Source organism: Ammospiza caudacuta, chromosome 22, assembly GCF_027887145.1.
Source record: "Ammospiza caudacuta isolate bAmmCau1 chromosome 22, bAmmCau1.pri, whole genome shotgun sequence".
Taxonomy (NCBI): Eukaryota; Metazoa; Chordata; class Aves; order Passeriformes; family Passerellidae; genus Ammospiza; species Ammospiza caudacuta.
In genome coordinates, this window is record NC_080614.1 from 9,234,975 (window position 1) to 9,255,968 (window position 20,994).

A 20,994-nucleotide genomic window follows, 5' to 3' on the forward strand; every position below is an offset into this window, starting at 1 on the left:
ACAATCTGGCCCATCAAGTTTTTGGTTCATTTTGGGAACCCCTTCTTCAAGAGCAGTCGAGACAAACTTCATTAAAGCATCCATCAGCTTCTTCAGCACAGGTTTTAAAAACAAGCAATCGACATAAGATACAAGTAATTAAATCATAATGACAGGAGCACACATTCTGTCTGCTAATGCACTGGTTGTACCTTTATTGTTTCACCTCGTTCACTAACAATTCAGTGGTGCAAGGTTACCATACACAGTTAGATATCTGCATTGCACACCTAAGGCTATACAGCAAATGGATCAGAATTAGTACAAATACATGAACTATATTTACATTTTGTATACTCAAGCTCCAAATATCGGATATATTTACAAAATAAAATAAGAAAATGAAAACCTGAAATTAATGTACAGTGTTGCTGATACACTCCTTCGCTGGGATGAAATCAGTTTGCAAAGAGATTTGTTCAAGAAGGCCACTTATACAGCATTTACCTTGTATACCTTGTGTACAGAGGTTACAGGGACATGGGGACCGCAATTCCAGGGGATGTATTCTGTGAACAGCACGTCTGATGTCCAAATCCGGGAGCCACAACCAACCACACATGAAATGTGAACAAGCAAAGTGGAAAATTCAGACCTGACCCTGGGAAGTGCTGACCATTCCAGACTCCCTCTGCTTCCAGGCCCTGGTTTCCAGGCAAGCAGGAGGTAAATTCAGCACTGCTCAGGGGCAGCCCATTCACTTGGCAACGTTAAGAATTGAAGACTTAGGAGCTCCACGCCAGTTTTCTGAATACACAGCTGATCCCAGCAATTTCAATCCTGTTCCCAATGACATTGGACACAATCATCTGGTTAGTGTTGGACTAGTTTTGATTTCAAATACATTGAACACATAAATGGCCTTCTGAACAAAAGTCAGTCCTGCTCTTGAAGAGCCGATGTTTTGAAACAAGGAAGCACGAAGTTAATACATCCTGCTACAGACACCACAGCCAGAGCACAGACTGGGTTGGTGACTACCACGGAGATGCAACGTGCAGGGCCAGGCAGCACAGCCCTCCTGAGCACAGCAGGACCCTGCTCCTGCAGAGCAGCCACAGCTCACCCCCAGCACAGCCCTCCCGAGCACAGCAGGACCCTGCTCCTGCAGAGCAGCCACAGCTCACCCCCAGCACAACACCCAGCACAGCACCAGCTGCAGCAGCTCGGCGTGCAGGGTACAGGCAGATCCACGTGCACAGGCTGTTTAGTACCAGTGGGTGTTAGACCGAAGCTAATCCTCTTTCTTATCTAATGTGCAATTAATTACAGATGTATAAATATACAATACATTACATAAAATTAAATCCCTGTAAATTAGATAACAAGCAGCAAAAAGTAAAGTCTTTGCTTTGAAATACCATGCTAATCAGTAATAAGGACTGTTAGACATTGACACAAAAAACCTTTTCTTGGCAGTCTGGAAATCATACTGTCTGGAAATAGTGCTCCCTTCTCTTCTGTATTCCCAGAATACAGGAATCTTCTTTAAAAAGCTACTTAAAGTGCATTTCTAAAACACAGTATAGGAGGTTTAGCTTAATTTTACAATACCCACGAAGATCCAACATAATTTTCAAAGGATAAAAAGGACAGTTTTCTCCTTCCTTTTGGTGAGGAACATAAAAACCCAAATGCAGCACAGTTTGATACCCGTTCCTCCCAGGCAATGCCCACCGATCCCCCGCTGGTGCGTGTCCTCACGGGCTGGCAGGCCCACAGCAGCAGAGGCCGAGTCCCCAGAGCTGTCTGACCCTGGGACTCCACACACACAGCAGGAAACCAACAATGGGCTTTGGAGTGTCAGGAGAAGGCAACTGAGCATATTTTACCTTCCTCATTCTGCTTCCAAAAAGAAATTTCCAACATGTTGGGCTAAGCTTTGAAGTGAATGGAAATTCACTTTGTTTATTTGTTTGGTTTGTTATCTCTTTAAAGAAAACTTGGACTGGTTTCAGTCCAGTTTTAAGTAGGAAAACCCAAATGTCTCAAAGCAGGCCTCAGTAATTGCAGAAAAACTTTGTCTGCCCCTATGTCAGACCTGAGAACAGTAATGCCCATTTGAACTCCACACAAGGACCTAGTTTGTTACAGATTATGCAGCTTTAAGAGGTGCTGATGCTTAAAACCAGACTTTTGGTCTTCTGATGATCCATTATCCACTCAGACCTCAAGTCACCAGAATTTGCTTGGAGTTTTAAGACAGAAGAGTGACATTTATGCAACAACTGTAACACTTCAAGCTCTCTGTGAGATAAGCATCTGTCTCTTCCTGCTTTTAAATGAAGACCCCTTTATCATGATTTTGTGCAATGCCTATAACCACATGGTTCATTCTCTGGCTTATCCAAAGCAAAGACTTAGAAAACTAGTTTTCTTCTAGTTAAAAAAAAGAAACAGATAAAAGTTAAAATGCTCTCAGTGTGTCACAACCTACCCCCACCTCAATCACTCTGCCTCCTCAAACAGGTTCACTGTCATTATAAACAGTGGTGATGGCAGCAATAACTTAATGCTTAGAATTAACCTAATTCTTGAGATCAGCTTAGCTGCAGTGTGAGGAGCCCTCCTGCAGGACAAGCAGTTTTATCCACACACTGGAAGTGCTTTATCATCATTGCATAACAAAGGAATATCATCACTGTATTAAGAGTCACACACAGTTAAACAAGACAAAAACAAAAGGGAAAAAAAAAACAAAACCAAAACCCTATCCCTATCATGTTCCTGGGTCTCCAGGATGCTCCCTCACTCTGGCTTCCAGTTCTGAAATAAATCTGAGGACCACAGAGACAGCATGAGCATGAGTTAGCTTGAGAACTACCTGGAGACATGCAAAGGCAGCAAGTGTGAGCTCCATGTCCCTGCTGCTCTGCCTCCCAGGCTGCCAGCAGCTCCCAGTGTGCCCTGAGCTGCCCTGGACATGAGGCCCCACGCAGCAAAGCCTTCCTCAGCACATCCCAGTCCCACACGCGTGGCCTGAACCCCACCGAGCCTCCTGGGCTGCACTGCGCCTGCTGCGCCTCCTGCCAGAGAGACAAACCCTCTGACCCCTGCCCTGATGAAATCCCTTCACACTGCCCAGGACCACAGCCAGCCCCAGCAGTGCCCTGGGTGCAGCAAGGAAGGGTAACACAGCAGGAGAGAGCACACAGCATCCCCAACACCTGACTGAGAGAGGGGAGCTCACTTCCCCAAAAGGAAATTCATTCTGCTCTTCTTTCTTGGGGCGAGGAGCAAAGCTTTGGCCACAAGAACTTACACTGCAGGCCAAGAACTGACACCACCCAGCTGATGCCCAAGGAGCCAATTATGACATGCCACTGACCAGGAGCAGAATCCACTTGCTCTGTTCCCCAGAGGGGTTAACTCTGAATACAGTGGGGTTTAGCTGATGAAAATTGCAGCAGGGAAATTAGGAGACACTCAGCAGTTATTTCCAAAGGAACTGAGAGTGTCCTGTGGCTCCCTGAGAACACTGCAGGTGTGAACACTGCCTAGGAAGTGTTGCACAGACCCTGGGTGCTCCCATGGACAGGTGGGGTGACACAGGAGCATTACAGGTTAGGGATGCACAAACAGGCCCTTGGGAACAGCCCTGACACAGCCATGGGAGTCCTACCCCTTACCCAGAGAGGTGAGAACTGTTCCTGCAACAGTCAGGAACAGGAGAGGGGATCTGCCCTCCATGGTGATCCAGGGACCAGGAACTTTCATTTCTATTTAACACTCCCCATCTGTCCAGTACATGGCTTGAGCAGCTGAAATTTTGGGGATTTTATCTCATATTTCAGTCTGTGGTCTATTTCCCCTCATATCAGCACAGTTCAGAGGCTGAGGAGTGTGTGCTGATGGAAACTCTTCTGGGAAAGAGTTAAACCCAAGCACTGTTCACCTGCAACCCCCACAGCAAGAGTTTCAAGCAGATTGTTGTAGCCAGCCCCTCCTGGTTTGTTCCCTAACTTTTCCTAGCTCGTGCCTTAGCCTGCTGGGCCTTGGAAACTCAGAAACAAAGTCCCAAATCCAGTCTGTCCAGATAGATTTGTCCAATATCAGCTTTCAACAGAGTTTAACTTCGAGGCTGGATTCAGAAAGCCTGAGGAGCTATTGCAGTTCCTGGCTGGGTAATGTCTCCATTAAACAATTTATCTTTCCCTGGCATTGGAACTTTGCCCTGAGGGAACCAATGACCACTGCCAAGTCACAAATTGAATGAAAACCCTGTAGCAGTCTAGACAGACAGTGGACAGTGGGACAGACACCAAAAGGTCAGTTGAAATGGATAAACAATTGTTATAGGAAATTTTTTTTTTCTTTTCAGAGTCGTGCATAATCACTCGATTTTTTTGATTTTTTTTTTCTTTCTCTTTTTGTTTGGCCACATGCTACTAGTACAATTCAGGTACAGGTGAAAAGAAACAAGGTAGGGTTAGAATACCTAGAAAATGTGCTGAAGGAGTGGGGAAGGTGGGGGATGTTAAGCCACAGGATTACATACAAGAGAAACTGTCAAGAATCACAAAGAGAAAATGAGAGGTAACACTATCTAGGGGAAGGTGAGAACAGATGAGAACATTACATGGACTCAGTACTTCATCTGGCCCGTGCGTCTTCGAGCCAGCTTTGACCTGCACCAAAAAAAAGGGGAAAAAGCAGTTGGTGAATTATGAAAGCTCATTTTTCCTCCCTCCCCAAAGTTTATCTACCTTTTTTTTTTTTTTTTTTAAATTCTTTGGTACAGCCCTAGTTTACTCCATATGTTAAGAAAGTAAAATGTAAGGAAAAATAATTCTCTGTTCCACTTCTTTAATGGGAGGAGGGATCATTTAAGGGCTTCACTGCTGTGTGGCAACAGCTTCGTTTTTTAGATTTTGGAGTTTTTTGATATAGTGGAGTAAGATGTGTCCAGCAAGCAGGGGCTGTCTGTGATAATGGAAAGGCTGCCAGAGAAGTTATAAAAGGGAACATAATTTCTGCTTTAGCTCATAATCAAGAACCTAAAAAGGCAGTCAAGCACAGAGGAAGTAAGAAACTTTAAAAATTTGTAAAATGGCAATACAAGGAAACCATCTTGTGGTCTCCAAATGTAGCATCCCACACATGTTCAAACTGGACATGGCTGTTCAGAACGTCACAAGCCAAAACAACAGCCCCTGCAGTTCCTGAAACACAGGGCTGGTTTGTTTTCTGATTGTTCTGGGCGTTTTTCTACCTACTCTCCTCCCTCCTCCAGTTCCCCCATCTCGTCAAATTCCTGAGAGCAAAGCTAAAATCTGTGACCAGGCATTGCCTGCTGGTGTGAGCACGGCCCTGTGCAGCCCCAGCTGCCTCTCACCGAATGGTGCCAGCCAGGAGAGGATTGAAGGCGTACAACCAGTCATTCATGTCCTTGTCATTGATGGCCTGCAGCAGGACTCCACGGTGCTTTGTGCACACTCCAAACGTGTTGGGGGTCTGCAACATCAAGGACAATTTAAACGATGTAAACACAAAGTCTGCAAGCACAGAGGCCGATGCACATTTCCCCTCTGAGAGAATCTGCTCCGTCACATCCCCCCTTCGTTCATGTCTCACTGGCGATTGCCAGGGTATTATTACTCATTCCCTTCTACAAAACAGAGTCTTAACTGCTGAGTGTGGGCTTTAAGAGATGGACCAGTAGAGTTCACTTGATTCCTTGCAGGGTGCTTGTATGCGATGTTTTGTGGGGTTTTGTTTTTCAACAAACAAAATACACAAGCCCAAAACCCATACAAAGGAAGCTGCAAAAACCCAACATGCAGGGTGGTGGTACCAACACATCCTCCTAAAAGCTAATCTGATGTGTGGCAGCAGTCAGGGTCACTCTCTGTACAACTGTGTCCAAAACCATCAGAAACCCTGAACTAACTGGGAACTTTGTGGGCAGGATCCTCAGCGTCTCCACAACTCAGATTCATTTTCCTCAGAACAGAGATGACACACCTGATGGTACAGATGCACTGCTACTTGTAATGTCCTTGCTTTATGGATAAATAAACAACAGCTCTCACACTGACCTTCACCATTGCCTGTTGATCCTCACTGTATTCCACCTGAGCTGTGGATAAGTTTATGATTCCTCTTTCTACAGGATCTTTGTCACTGTTGTAAATAAAAACATAGGGACGGCGAACCACCACAAAGTGCTTGGCCCAGGAGCTGGAGAGTGGCTCCTTGAAGTGGAGGTATCCTTTCTTTGACACCACAGAGCTGGAAAAAATAAACCCACGTCAATACAGAAATAGATTTTCCCCTGAGTATTCCTATTAACTGCAAAACACTGTGTAAGACACTTGGTCCTTAATAACTGGTCCTGTTTTGTCTGCAACAGTATTCTGAAAAAGTTCTTCTAAAACAAGCTGAATGGTGTTTTCAACATCTATGCAAAAGTCTGACAGTCTTCCTCTATCCATCACAGAGGACTCTGCAGCTCTGCTGTCACCTGTTAAATTACCCTCTTCAAATGGGGCACAGAACCTCAGAATCTCAGAAAGCCCCTGTGAGAGTTCTTGGGAAGCCACGATCACACAACAATAAAAAACTTACCCTGGTCTGATTTCCTCAATATCAGGAACAAGGTTTAGGAACTCATTCTTTCCAGCTCTGGCAAGGTAGGAAGTTTCTACTGCAGGAATTATCTGGAACTGCTCCACCTCATGACAGGGACTGGAGGCACGAGAATTTGCTTCTGGTGTCCTTTAAAAAAAGTAGAGAAAAAAAAGTAAATCGTAACAAAGCAACTGAATGTGACAATGGAATTTAAACTGCATCTTCAGCCCAGCTTGAAGTTCCATCCTCCAGCCCAGATTTATTTTATGACATTGGGATCCTTTTGTACAATATTGAATAGCATTTTCCCTTGATATCTGTGGAATAAAACTTACAATAACCACTAGTAAGTTGCTTCCCCACTACTTCTACCATATTTCTCCTGCTAAACGTAGTCACAACACAGACACACTTCCTACTACTGTTTGATGTAAAATGTTCTACTTCCTCAGCCCTCCTCCCTCAGGGATGCTGAACTGAGAAGGTACAAATTATGTCTTTTACTTCATAGTTATTACCAATTTCATCAAAAATATCTTGTATAGATACAGCTGAGAAAGATAAACACAGATTAATGGCCAAACTGGTTTATTCTGGGTCGTTATTAGTAGACCTTTTCAAAAGACCTCTGAAAAAACTTGTGGACTCTGCACACTGTAGATGCACTGGTCACTGGAATGACAAGCATCTGACTGTTGCCCCAACACAAGCAGGAAAAACAGCACTTCAAAAGAACAAAATGAAAAAGAATTGTGCAGAGTGACCGGAGAAGTAAGGCAAGGGGGCTGTACAGAGAAATATCCCTGAAAGCAGGGAAAAAGAAGAAAAGAGGAAAAACAAATCAGAAAACAGCAAAGAGATGTGTGAAGCACTGAAAAGTGATGTTTCCTTTTAACACATTACACTTACTTCTGGTCAACTGAATTGCACCTGGAGTCCACCAGAGAAGGGCAGGTGGATGAAGGGGTGAGGGTGGCACTGCTGAAACTGGACACGGACGGGTCCCGCCCGATGGGAGAAATATCCGAGAGCTGCAAGCACAAACACATCTCAGCAGCTGGGCTGCAGCTGGGGCTCCTTCTGGCTGAGAATGCCTTTCAGCAGGGATGGCTCAGAGAGCACAAAGGCTTTTTCATCTGCCATTCCCCTAGTCAGCAGGCAAATTTTCACACAAACCACCACAAGCCCATCTGGGGGCAGAAATACAGCAGCGTTTATGCAGACACAGCTTGTTATCATCAATGTCCTACACTTCTGATTATTCACACTCTGACTTCTTCAGGGATAAAACATCATCCACTTTGAAACCTGGTATTCCCTTTGCCTACTGGCAGAATTTTTAAGAGTAGATTTATCCTTTTACACAGGGCAAGTGTATGTAGGGAAAGACAGTAAGAGTCTGCTAATAAACTGGGTACTGTACAACACTGCAAGCCCACACCATTGCCAATTCCTGCCACAGCCTTTGGAATCTGATGCTGAATAGCCAAATGCTTCCAAAGGACTGAAAATAAAAAATAATACATTCATATAAAGTGGTTTATCTTTTGACAGTATCAGCAGATTCCATGACTCACAAACATGCTGCTATTGTACCACAAATAGAGAGTATTACAATTAAATATTACATGAAATATTTACCTTACAATCACTGATGCTGTTGTACACCTGGTTGAATTCCCGATTGAAGGTATGAGTAAGAAGCTGCAGACACTAAAGGGGGAAACAAATGAGACACAAAGAAGAACTTTGTATTTAGATTTTCAGAGAAAGTTGAACAGGTGATTTGCCACGACACACTTGGCAGGTCATTAAAGAAAAAACAAATCCTAAACTGCAATGAAAAATCACAGAAGAGGATAATAATCACTTCACTTGATAAAATTAGGAAGTTTTTATAGAACCAGTAACACAGGGGAATGAGACACAGCCCAAACCTCCCCAGCAGCACTGGCCGGTGAGAGTGGCTTATTTCACTAACCAAGATGTTAAAATGAAACTCTCACACTACTGGATATTCCCCAAGCTATTGAGAAGCTCGTGGCTGCCCTGCAATCCCCTGTGGCTGCCAGCAGGATGCTGCCCTGCGCCATACCTTGGTGGCCAGCTCCTTCTCCCTGTCCACCAGGCTCTCGATGTCCGCCGAGTCGTAGCCGCTGCTCTCGCTGGGCGTCACCGCGCTCTCGAAGGTCGTGGTGGAAATCTGAGAGGAAATGCTGGTGGAGGTGCTGAGGGTTCCACTGCTCAGGCTGGGAGACAACGAGTCACTCAGGGACTTGGGGATGCTGTCACCAAGCTTCTCACGAAGCAGAAGAAAATGTCGGGTTTTTTCCACCTAGTGAGAAAAGAAATCAGTGTCGTCCCCTCCAGGAAAGTGCCAATTTCACAGACACTGAATTCTGAGGAATCCTTTAGTATTCATACCAGTAACTCTCCCCAGGGAAGGGAGTTTACAGTGGCACTGGAAACTGAATTTGCTATTTTGAATACACTGAGATTCTGAGCTGAGGACTCTGCTCAGCAGCCAGCCACACACTTTATATCTTCTCTGCCAGGAGAATTTATTTAAATCTTGACTTCCATCTCTTTACTCACCTCATGCAGCAGCTCCAGTTTCTCCAGTTCCCACTGATGCTCTAGAATGAGGCTGTCCCCCCTGGGCCTCCAACCTGCCAGGTTCTCTTCGCCCCTCACATATGCCACAGAAGTATCCAGGACTTTCCTCCTCCTCCTCTGCATTCCTGAGCAGCAAAAAACAACACGAGACGTGTTAAAACCATAGCCAGAGAGGTGTCACAGAGAAATAATCAGCAATTTGCAAAGAACCAGCACTTCTGCTGTTTGGCTGGAAATATACAACATAAGGATTTCATTACCTGCAAATACACAACCAGAGATATTTTATTTAGTCCAGCTTTCTTACTTTTTTAGATATTTTCTATTGACCAAGATATAATGTAAACTCCTGTTCAGTCTAATTCAACACAAGGACTTCAGTTTCTACATCTTAGAAGAAAACCACACAGATACACCATGAACTATATTCCTTCCAAGTGGTGAAGCTGGCATCAGAAATCAGCAGCATCTTCAAAAGACAAGAAAAAGCTCTCCTGCTGCAAAACCCAGTCTCACCTGTTGGTTATGGGTTATGGCCCTAAGACTCAGGCATGATGTGATACATGCACTCAGTGTCCTGAGTTACCCATGTCAGAAAACATCAAGTTTCCAGTGAATCCTTGTTTACCAATGCTAAACACAGACCTGAGTCTAAAGTAAAAGCCTGAGTAAGTATTTTACAGAACAGCAATGTTCCATTGCTCCTATGAAACACAGGAACTGCTTCTGATCAGGACAGAAATGTTTACTACACTCTCCCTCAGCAATTTTCTGCAATATTTCATATTTATCATCATATTTATCACCTGGCTGCTGCTTACCTGGACTTCCTGTGTCTGACATTTTGCATAAACTCAGTTCATAGATCCCAGTTACTCGGTTGCTGTTCACAGGAAAGCAGAAGAAGCAAAAACACACTATTTATTATCTTCAGAAATAAAGTGCTTCAGCTTTAACTCAGTGGTTCCCAAAGCAGAATTTAAAGTTTAGTTGTTAGTTAGAACTAGATGTCAATACTTCTCTTGCACAAAATAGCCAGAACTGCAAGATCCTAAAAAAGGCATTTCCCCCATGTTCCCACCCCACCCTGCATTGGGAAGAGCACATGATGCAGCAAATTCCAGGTCAGAATGCAAATTGAAAAAGGGATCCCTCTGCCCAGCTCTGTTTATATGGCAAAGAGGCCAGTAAAGAGAGAAGCCATCAGAGTTGCACTGAAATAAATGCTAGAAAAAACATTCAAAACCAGACTGGAGAACCTATGAGTAGGTAAAGGTTCAAGGAAAAAAATTAGGAAAACGAAACTAAATCCTCTAAGGGGAAACAAACGCTGACAAGAAAGGCCAACGCCAGGAGTGTCACCGCACTTACGAGTCCGGGGATTTGGAGTAGCCGCTGCCGAAGAGGCTGCGCAGGGAGCGCGGCGGGGAGATCTTGGCGTCCCGCGAGTAGAACACCATGCACACATCCTTGGTGATCACAGCGGGCTGGATGCAGTGGTCGAGCTGAGGGAACACCAGCAAGGAATGAATGGCTGCAGCCAACTGTGCCAAGTTACACTGCTGCCCTTAGCTTTCGGGACAGCTTTTGAAATCTGTTCTTGTTTGGGTCTTGGTGAAGGGTTTTCATGTGTGTCTGTGAAAGAGAGCTGCCACATTTCTTGATGCATCCCAAGAAATGATTTTACTAGACAAAACAACAGTGTCTTGCACACAAGCCAAGAGCTAAGCTGCTGTTTGTAACACCAGTACTTACACAGCAATATTCACTGATTCCAGTGGATTTTCAGATACAAAGATAGATAAAACAAGGCACAAAAAGGCAAGACCACCAGTATCTCTTGTGTTGCAAGGCAGTAATACCTTGACATCAAGATGTTAACTGTGACTACATTTTTTCCACCCTGTCCTCAGGAAATGAATAAATACTCTTACTGGCTTCAGCATTCAAATCACTTTTGAATCCATTTCTCTTGGGTACACCCTGTGTCCTGTTTTAAACAGTTTATAGCCAGCAGGAAGGCCCTGGTGTCTCACCTCCAGGTAGGCAGAAAGGGTCATGTAGATCTTCTCTCCATACGGTGTCACCCGATTGAGGAGCAGGGAGTTGTGCAAGGAACTGTCCCAAACTGCCTCGAACCGGTAGAAAGTCCTGGAAAGAAGTACAGCAAAAGGTCACTAGTAAGAGTTCCTCATCACTCAGTGTAAAGCATCTCTTTCTGATATCATCCTCCAGTCATGTGGGTAACAGATACTTGAAGCAAAAACCTTCTCTTTATTTCCAAGATCATTTACTTCTACCCCAAACAGTGTGGCTGTAAAGACCACTGCCTGTTATGGAGAGCACTCATCTAAAAGAGAAAAGAGGGAATGCAGAAAACACAACAGGCTGTCATAACTCTACAGGGAAGTCAGCACTGAATAGTTGTTTCTAAACAGAGAAAATTAATTTCTACTGCTGAGATTCAGCCCATCTTAAAAGTATATGGGGAATATTCTTTCTACACCCATATTTTACGACTTCTGTAAAACATTTCTTCAGTCTGGCACAAGGAAAGAGAGGAGATGAAAGCTCCCACAGGTCTACCCCAGGAATCCAGAAGGTTCAAGTAAAAAGTGAGAGACAGCATCACACACAGCACAGCTCAATCACCACGTCCAAAGGCATCATTATACTCTCCCCTCTCTAGCAGGGGCTTGGGGAAATGAGCTTTCTCCTTTCTCACAGGCAGCAACTGATTTCAGGAAGGTCCCTTTGGAAAGAAGACCTATGCCCCTGTTGAGGAACTCAGCACATTCCACACTGGTGACAGAAACAGAAGGTGTTCATTCTTAATCACCTCTATATAATTTCCCTCCCAAATCCTCTTGCTATTTTTATCCCATTTTGAGTCCAAATGATGTAGTACAAAAAGCAAGAAAGTGTTTCATGTATATTATTTTTTTAAAATAAGTTATATGTCCAAAGAGTTTCTGTACTAATTCCCAACTCAGAAAAATAGAAGATGAAATTAAAGACAAAGGACAAACAGCAGGGTGGAGGTGGAAGAAACAAGAAAAAAAGCACTGTATGTAGTCCCGGGATCAGTTCTGCACCATTTGCCAAACAGGATTTCTCCTCATGGAGAGAGGACCCAGGTGTAAATGCTCCTCAGTGCAGAAATACCAGCACCCTCTGGAGCAAAATGATGTTCAGACAAACACCAAGACAAAGTCAAGCACAGCTTTGAGGCTATGGATTTTAGTGGATCTTTTCTAGCCAGGAAGGTGAATATACACAGCTTTGCCTGTCCAAACCAGAATTTGCTGCAATAGCTACAGAGTGAGACAAAAACCAGAAGCGAGCAAACTCCTTTCAGCACAGCCAACAGCACAAGGAGGAAAAGGGAGCACGGAACACACAAAGCATGGGATAGAGGAGAGACAGGTTAAATGTTACAGGTTAAATGTAAACAGGTTAAAACTGCTTCTGAAGTGGATCTTAGCATTAGTGAAAGGTGGGAATTGGAAGCACTGAAGGCTCTTCTTCTCTTTTGCAGAGGCAGAGCACAGAAAGCAGAGTGCAAAGTGCCCCAGACTGTGCGGCTGCCATGCCAGGCTGGGATCCCACTGGGAGGGTGAAACAGGAATCCAGCCTGGGCAGTCACTGCATGTCTGGCTCCTCTGCCAGCTGCTCAACTAAGGAGTGGCAACCACAGCGTTAAATTTCATATGCAAATCCAGAGGCTGAAGAGCAGTCACATGGCAGCCACTGCTATTTGATCAGAGCAATTCAAGGAACCTCATAATTCAGTCCTTGCCTTGGTCCTTCAAACAAGCGGCGTTGCAGAGTCAGAGACAGTGAGAAATTCCAAATTTAGCTCTTTGAAACAGAACAAGGGAAGAAAATAGCAAGGACTACAAAAAGGGTCTATATTTGATGGCACACCAAGAAAATCAGAAAGACTGACAAAGGAAATTCTCCTACTCTCACATGTGAAGGAATGTTCACCTTCACAAGTCCCCCAGTGAACTGTACCTGAATAAGCCTCTGACACAGAGGAGGAGGAGCAGGAGGAAGAGGAAGGGGAAGGAAGAGGAAGAGGTAATGGAAGAGGAAAGGGAAGATTACTTCTGGAAGAGCTGTGCTAACAGAATTCAGTAAAAGCTGAGGGAAGTGGCAGCAATACAAATGGGACATAAAGCATTCTATTTTCAAGAATCTTTATGCATAAAGGAAGCAAACAGAAAATACCTAGGCATATCCTTATCAAGAAAGAGCCTGTAAAAACATAGAAAGTGCTTCGGTTAGTGCAGCCAAAAGCAGAACAGAAAAGCAACAGCTGAGAGGAACAGAACAAGTGGACTAAGAAACAAAACAAAGTGAAAAAACCCCACAGAAAGCAGCGAACACGTCTGCAGACAATGAGCAAACATTAAGACATATCCCTTACCAGGGCCTCAATTCCCTTCCACCATGTGCCATGCACTCATCCCACAACTCAAACCTTGGCATTTTGGGATGAGATGGCCAAAAGCTTCATCCCACTCATCCTTCACCCAAGCTGCCACCTTATAGCAAACTAAAGAGCTACAGTTCTGTAGGAACTTAGGAATTTATTGAAACAAAGCACAGGGCTTTCCAACTGCAAATCCAATAGTATCAGACAGGAAAGCAGCAGCAGTCTCCCTGTTTCCCAGTTACATTGATCCATTAACTCAAACACACTAAAATACACATTTCTTAGTGGAAGGCAATAACTGCCACTCCCCCAGTCCCTGCCTGCCTTTACAGACACCAGGTGGCAGAGAGCCCATAGGCAGGAGCAGCGTCCCAAATCCACTTTAATGCCACAGATGATTCAAAGTCCAGGCCTCTAAGAGAGAAGAAAGAATTCCAGTGCTTGGAAGGATCCTACCTCCAGCACTCAGCAGGTGCAGCAAAGACAGACTCAAACTTTCCTCCCCTCTGGAAAAAGGCACTCAGAGCCCCATTCCAGGGATATTCCTCCTTTGCACCAGCTGAACAGAGCCAGGGAGAAGCCAAGTGACTCTGCTGTCAGAGCAGGGAGAGGCTGTGCCCAATGCTCCCCTCTGCCTTGCTACAACTTGGTTGCAGACACTGAAGCAGAACAATGTGGAGTCTTCAATGCTGTATTCTAGCACCAAACCTTGATGTCAGTTTAGAAGTTCTGGTTAAGTCCTGAAGTCCTCCTAAGCTGTTCCTTTCCACCTGCCCTATATGGTGCATACACATGGAAAGCAATTCAGATGCATTGTCAGCAAACCTTCCCATGGATCAAGATTTGACAGAGATGTTCATTCTGTACCTGTGTGTTCTGTGCTCATGGAATTCTACATTTAATAATTAGCCACATTCCCAGCTTTCCAAACATCCTGCCAATACATCAGAGGTCAAATAAATGTCAGATTCCTGCTGCAGGGCTGACTTCATTCACTTACCTGTTGGAGCTGTGAGAGGATTTCAGGTATTTTGCAGAGATAATATTCAAAGACAGAATGGCATCCACAGCAGCTTCATCTACCTCTGCTTTATTTCTTATACGACCTAGAAAGGGAAGGAGGAGGAATCAATTAAAATTCAAACTGCAACACAAAAGGAATTTGTTTTCCCAAATACAATTTCACACTACATGAATAACAAGAAGCTGTAAATGGAAGTTGCAAAACTTAAGCTCTTCCTCTGGATCTTTTTCAAAATTCTCCTCCTACAGGCAGTGCTCATAAAAATGACAGAGTCTGATACAAAGAGGAATTACCAGCAATAGTTTTTCTTCCTTACAGAGCAGGACATAAAAGCATTCACTCACCAACCACCAGCTCTCGCACATCCTTCCAGTGCAGCTCACTGCCCTTCTCATGGATAATGGTGACTGTGATTCTCCTCTGGATTCCCTGTGGGGTTCAGAAACAAAACACTGCTCAAGTGTTCATACACACACCCCATCTATTCTGCACTTGTACTGCAAAAGTGAAGTAAATAATATCATTAAAATTATATCATTAATATAATTTAATATCATTGAAGTCATTTAAATAATATCATTAGATGTCATCTGTAACTGAACAAGCAACTCTTTGTTTCAGGGCCCTAAAATTCACTTCAAGGGGATGTTATATTCTCGTATGTGAAAGAAATGCTTCTCCTTCCTCACTCCACAAAGACAGAGTAGGAAAAATATAACTTTAAACCTGTAAACCATATTTATCTGGGGTTATTTTAATAATCTACCTAGAGACAAAATATTACTAAGGATTATAAGAGGAATTTAAGATGACTGAGATACAGTCACTTCATAGATTATGTGTCATAACCACAAGCAGTGAGAGAGAGCAAATGGAATTTGAGTCCACGTCATCCTTCTGTGTCCTTAGAGATGCTGGAGAACACTGAAGGCACAAATCTAGTCCCAGAGGTTCCTGCTTTTTAAAAGGCTTTCCTCTTTCCTGAGTGGGATGCCCACTGACAAGCACAGGAGCAGCAATATCCTGGGGCCACACAATATCCTCCCAGCCCAAAGCCAAGAGAGCAAGCACAGCCTGGGACATCCTGCCTGTCACTGTGTGGGAAAGGAGGGCACAGCCAGGCAGCAGCACCCCCTCCCTCCCTGCAGAGATGACCCTGCTGTCCCACAGCTCCCCTCAGTACCTGGTGCAGCAGGAAGGTCCCCTGGCAGGGCAGGCCCCCGGTGTGATCCACAATAGCAGGGATGTACCTGTGTGAGACAGGGAACCAGACATGCACCTGCACAGCAGCTTCCTCTCTTGCTGAAGGCACCTGAGTGTCTTTCTACCCACTCCCCAGAGAGGCTCCTTCTGCCATTAGAGATCAGTGACTCATGGAAGTATCACCCACTGGACCTCCAGCACCAATGGAAAACTGCAACTCACCTCTCAATAGAACCCCTGAAGACCTGTCAGGGGAAAAGCTTTGTCTAGAGATGAACACTGAGCAGAGACTGCTATGTGACTGGAGTAAAGCCTCCAGTGTCCCAAAGAACCCAAACCCATGGCCTACACAGGGGAGTTTTCCTGCTGCCTGTGCCTGGAACTTCACCAGGGAGAGACCCCTCAAAGTGTGAAAGAAAGTCACTCTATCACTTCAGTCCCTTCTGATGGGGACAACTATTGCCAGCAGATTGGACACCCATCACTACAAACCAGCCAGGCCCTTTCCATGGTGACTGCTAAACATCAGCCTGGTCTGAACAGAACAAAGGGGAAAAACCCAGAAACCTCATAAACCACGGTTCTTGAAACACAATATTAATCACAATATTAATATAGGACTTACTCCCCTGTTGGCTCCAGTTCACTGATCTCAAACCACACCAGCAGGTCGTATTTGCTCACACTCTGGCCCAAGCTGGGCTTGCTCATAGTATTCAGCTTTGTAGCTGGCACTTAAAGGAAAAAAAAAAAAAAGAAAGAAAGAAGAAAAAAAGAGTGGTTTACAAAGGCTGAACAAGTAAAGCCTATTCAGGACTCACAGAAATGTGCCATTTCAGAGGTCCTACATATTCTGTGTATGTAGGCAGACCACAGCTTTTACCATGAAAATTCAGTTACTTACAACAATCATTATTTCTCTAAGTGTTTTTTAAATCTAGGTTACAAGAATAGAAAAAATTTTTGAACTTAAATAATGGAACAAAAGTGCATCCAAAGAGCCTGGAAAAATACACAGTTCCTCTTCCACAGAGAAGAAGTTTCCTCAAATGTGCATCAGTTGCTTTATGGCTTGACAGTTGGTGATTTAGAATTCCTGATGTCTGTCCATCTGCAGCATTACTCATCCATAAAGTACCCATTTCACCTTCCCCACACAATAGGAAAAGAACTTAAAACTTCAGTCTTCACTTCTTCATGTTACAAACTGCCAGACCCCTGCATCACTTGGTTAAGATATTGTACATCTAAAAAGGCAGAACAAGACTTATTCCAGAGCCCTAATCCTGCCTAAGTATTTTTCTGGGCTCCTTATCTCTTGGTATTAGTGAGTATAACCAGCCAGATCCCCTCTAATTCCTTTCATTCAAATGCAGGGATAAACCATGTTTAAAAAAAAATGAGACAGCTTAAATTCTAGAAATAACCTAATACTCCCTCACACACCAAACCTTTTACTTACCATTACATGCTTTCTTGTATCTGTTCATTCATTACATTTTTATAAATGGGAACATTTTAAAAGCTTCATTCCTTACACTCTGACTGGGATTTTTGTCACTCTGATCTTCCATTTTTTCTCCTTTCACATACTAACCTCACTGCTTTTATTAAGCCACATAATTATTCTCCCTTCCACCTCTCAAGACCCAATCCCCCCTTGCTCAGGCATTCTTTAGGTTCTCCCACCTTTACGTCTCTGTATCCCTTGGCTTCTACTGTGACTGAATTTCCTGTGGACTGGAAGGACATCACAGCCCCCAGATAAAACAGGTCCCTACACGAGTGCCTAGGTGCTCTCTTCTGAGATCTGTTTCCTTTCTGGGTAAAACAGCAGCTGCCTCAGAGGGACAGATTTTGCAGGAATCAGTTATTCACAGCACAGCTCCACCCTGGGAGGCAGCCAGCTTGGGGCTCATCATTTACCTTCCCATACATTACTAAGGGTAGTAGTAACTCCCTTACACCCAATCCTCTCATGCAGCTGCACATGAACTCACTCCAGCCAGAGGAACATCAAACACACAAGTCACTCCAGGTTATTGCCAAGCAGAGCCATTCAAAAGTATCAGAAGAGAAAAACAACAGAAAGACACATCTAACCAAACATAAAAGCTTGATTCTAGGTGTTCTCACAGACTTGCTCTGGTACAATTATTAATCAGCATGACTTTTTTTTGAGTTAAATAAAACAGAATACAAATGGAAGTGAGGAACAGCACTGTTAGTGGCAGGAAAGGAAGATGAGTGAAAAGGAAACCTATACAGAACACAGCAGAATGTTTCCTCTATACCTGCCTGTGTGTTCATATGCATCTCTCATCCCAGTATCACAAAACTCTATGCAGAGCACAGAAAAATCAGAGGTCCTGGAAGTTTCAGGGAACAGATGCAGTGACACAAAAAAACCTGTGACTTCCAGCACACTGGAGTCTACAGACTGTCCCTATGGTTCTCTCTAGAAGAGCCCTGAATTCAAGCACAGCATCCTTCCATGAGCACAACCATGGCAGCTTCTACTCCTAATACTACCACATGATGAAGGAAAAAGGAATTTGGAAGCACATTCTGGAACTACTTCTACATCTATCACAGACCAAGTGTGGCTACTAACCATCTCGTTTAGGAGCCCGCTCACTCTGACAACTGGGAACAGGCAGAAAGAGAAAAGGTGGCAGCTGCTCAGCTCCATCCTGGAAAGCAGCCACGGCAGAGGAGGCCAGCACGGTGGCGTGCTCGGACAGCGTGTTCAGCACATGCACGTTTACATAGCCAGACATAAGGTACCTAATCAACTCAATTTTCCTTTCATGGTCTGCAGAGGGAATGCAACACACACAGAGAAAGGATGGTAGAAATATGCAGGTGAGAGAAAGAGGGAGAAGGAGGAAATTAAAGGTGAAATGGAAAAAAAAAAATCACAAAAGAGTTCAGCATGCATTATTCCAATTAAGCAAAGAAAACCAAAAATCATTTCAACAAACTCACTCACTAAACAAGAACATGAGAGAGCAAAAAGATGAAGTAATTAATGAATAGGCAAATTTCCAGTCAGTAAGTGCTCAGTAAGCAGGGGAAGAGCCATAGCCAGATCTCATGGAATATGGTCAATACCGCAGGAATGGAATTCTACCCCCTAATGAACTAAGCAGCACTTCTTGCATGGGAGCTTGAGAAGAAATAAAAATAAAACCTAAAGAGGGCAGAGAGCCAGCAAAGCCTTTCAGTGCCCCCTGTAGCACTCACTCCATTTACATTTCTTGGAGTCCTGCATACCTCAGGAATACACTACAACCTCCACCTGCAGCAGCAGACCTGTGATGTACAGAATTAGAGAGCTGCTCTCACCTGGCTTTGACAGTGGCATAGGAGGAGGGAAGAATCTTCGAGAAGGCTGTGGAGGGCTACAGAGAAATGAAGAGTTATCAATACAGAGGCAGTTAAACATAAGAAATATACACAAATACACATACATGCATCTTTGTATACACACACCTATTATTATCTCTAAAAATATCCTCACAATTCTATGAAGACAGGTAAATCTCCCCTGTCAGGAAAACAAGGGGGCTCAGCACACTTCTCAGACTAAACTGTGCTCTTTTTCTATTCTAGGTTAACCAACCCTAGGAGCACTGCTGAGATTTTCCCAGAGCTCACAGATCCCTGCTGAAGCTCCCAGTATTCCCAGTGCAGTGCTCCAATCACCAGGGGGTTTTCAGGGTGCACTGGCAGAACAGCTTCCCATGTTTGACAGGGCAGAACAATTCCATCAGTCACTACACTGGGTAAACAGGCATCTGCCAGAATCACCTCCATCAGGGATTCTGCTTCTGAGGCTGTGGTGCACAATTTCAGGAGTACAAAAACTGCATAACCTGAGCATGATCCCCAAGTGCCTTTATGCCAGGCTAGTGACCAATACCTGTTGAGATCCTGTCCCTGCAGGTGGAGAGGATGCTGCTGATAATGTCCAAAGACTTCAAAGACAATAGGCTTTGTTTTGATGTACTCCACAAATGATTCTGTCACTTCCACAGCAATCTATTTCAAGGGTAAGGAAAGAAAATGAGACATTCAAAAAAGGAAATCTCTTTTAGGAGTCTGTATTTTTCATATCACTTAGTGTCACTCACAGGAAAAGCAACTGCATTCTCTTCTGGTTTAGGCATTAATTCTACTCTCCAAGAAAGGAGAAAATTAAAGCCTCAGTATCAGGCATTTCAAGTAGAAGAAGAGGAGGCTGTATGTAACCAAAGCATTACACAGTTCATAAAAATAGATATATCCAGCTCATCTGAGATCATGAGCACTGCTATTCACATGTGTATTTTATTTCCTGAACTCTAGACTGTTTTCATCCTGGAAAGGAAACACAGAATTCAATGGCAGGAAGTAGAGGTGAAGGAAGAGTTAAATTTGCCACAAAGAGTCATTCTGGGTTTTGTTTTATGATGGGGATTACATCATTCACCTGATCACTCCTAGTACTGTCTATTCCTAATAATTCTGCGTGCCTTGAAGGACACACACAACTGCCAGTGCTGACAGAGGAAGTTACTGCTCATAGGAAGCATTACTTACATTCTGAACATGGTAAAACCCAAGGGGAGTCCCTCTGCCATTGTTTTTGAGAGGTTCTGTTGAGAAAGCTTCATCATGTCGATGTAAAAAGCTTTAAAAAAATAAACCAAAAATCAGCCACCACAGAATGGTTTAAAGAAGATTGCTGTGCTCTGAATCCAACCCTGAAAGGAAATCCTAAAACCCTAAAAGAAATGTATTTTGCTGGAACTTTAGAAGCAGTTAAGTGATGGCCTAAAGCTGGGCATACCATAGTCTTGTGGGACCACAATTGTGGTACTTGTTTTATGTCTTTATTTCTCCTTTTTATTTTCTTCCTTAAGAACCCAAGCCTAAGAGCACTTTCACTTGAGAAGTACTGATTTCCTCCAGGGTCATGCAGCTTTCATTCAAAAGAGTGTAGGTACAATCTAGTATTGAATTTTTCACATTAAAAGCTTAAAACCCCAAGATATCTATAAAGTAGTAACTTATGAGCCCACTTTGATTCCTAATTCCTTTCTGCAAAACTTTAATC

General features: G+C 43.8%; 1 protein-coding gene across 6 annotated transcripts in view; it reads right to left on the reverse strand.

The window, feature by feature from the left end:
- Positions 1 to 178: 178 nt before the first annotated feature.
- Positions 179 to 20,994, reverse strand: part of KIF1B (kinesin family member 1B) — a 77,718-nt gene continuing 56,902 nt past the window's right edge. For all 6 annotated transcript variants that reach the window (XM_058818929.1, XM_058818928.1, XM_058818925.1 and 3 more), the window contains 18 exons: positions 20,478 to 20,568; positions 19,819 to 19,937; positions 19,242 to 19,297; positions 16,519 to 16,627; positions 15,874 to 15,940; positions 15,035 to 15,119; positions 14,667 to 14,772; positions 11,262 to 11,376; positions 10,597 to 10,730; positions 10,047 to 10,108; positions 9,205 to 9,350; positions 8,705 to 8,944; positions 8,251 to 8,322; positions 7,519 to 7,640; positions 6,607 to 6,756; positions 6,078 to 6,270; positions 5,375 to 5,493; positions 179 to 4,667 (listed from right to left, as the gene is read on the reverse strand). In XM_058818929.1, coding sequence (XP_058674912.1) covers positions 4,625 to 4,667; positions 5,375 to 5,493; positions 6,078 to 6,270; positions 6,607 to 6,756; positions 7,519 to 7,640; positions 8,251 to 8,322; positions 8,705 to 8,944; positions 9,205 to 9,350; positions 10,047 to 10,108; positions 10,597 to 10,730; positions 11,262 to 11,376; positions 14,667 to 14,772; positions 15,035 to 15,119; positions 15,874 to 15,940; positions 16,519 to 16,627; positions 19,242 to 19,297; positions 19,819 to 19,937; positions 20,478 to 20,568 — 2,029 coding nt within the window. In that variant the 3' untranslated portion in view covers positions 179 to 4,624. The remainder of the gene's footprint in view (positions 4,668 to 5,374; positions 5,494 to 6,077; positions 6,271 to 6,606; positions 6,757 to 7,518; positions 7,641 to 8,250; positions 8,323 to 8,704; positions 8,945 to 9,204; positions 9,351 to 10,046; positions 10,109 to 10,596; positions 10,731 to 11,261; positions 11,377 to 14,666; positions 14,773 to 15,034; positions 15,120 to 15,873; positions 15,941 to 16,518; positions 16,628 to 19,241; positions 19,298 to 19,818; positions 19,938 to 20,477; positions 20,569 to 20,994) is intronic.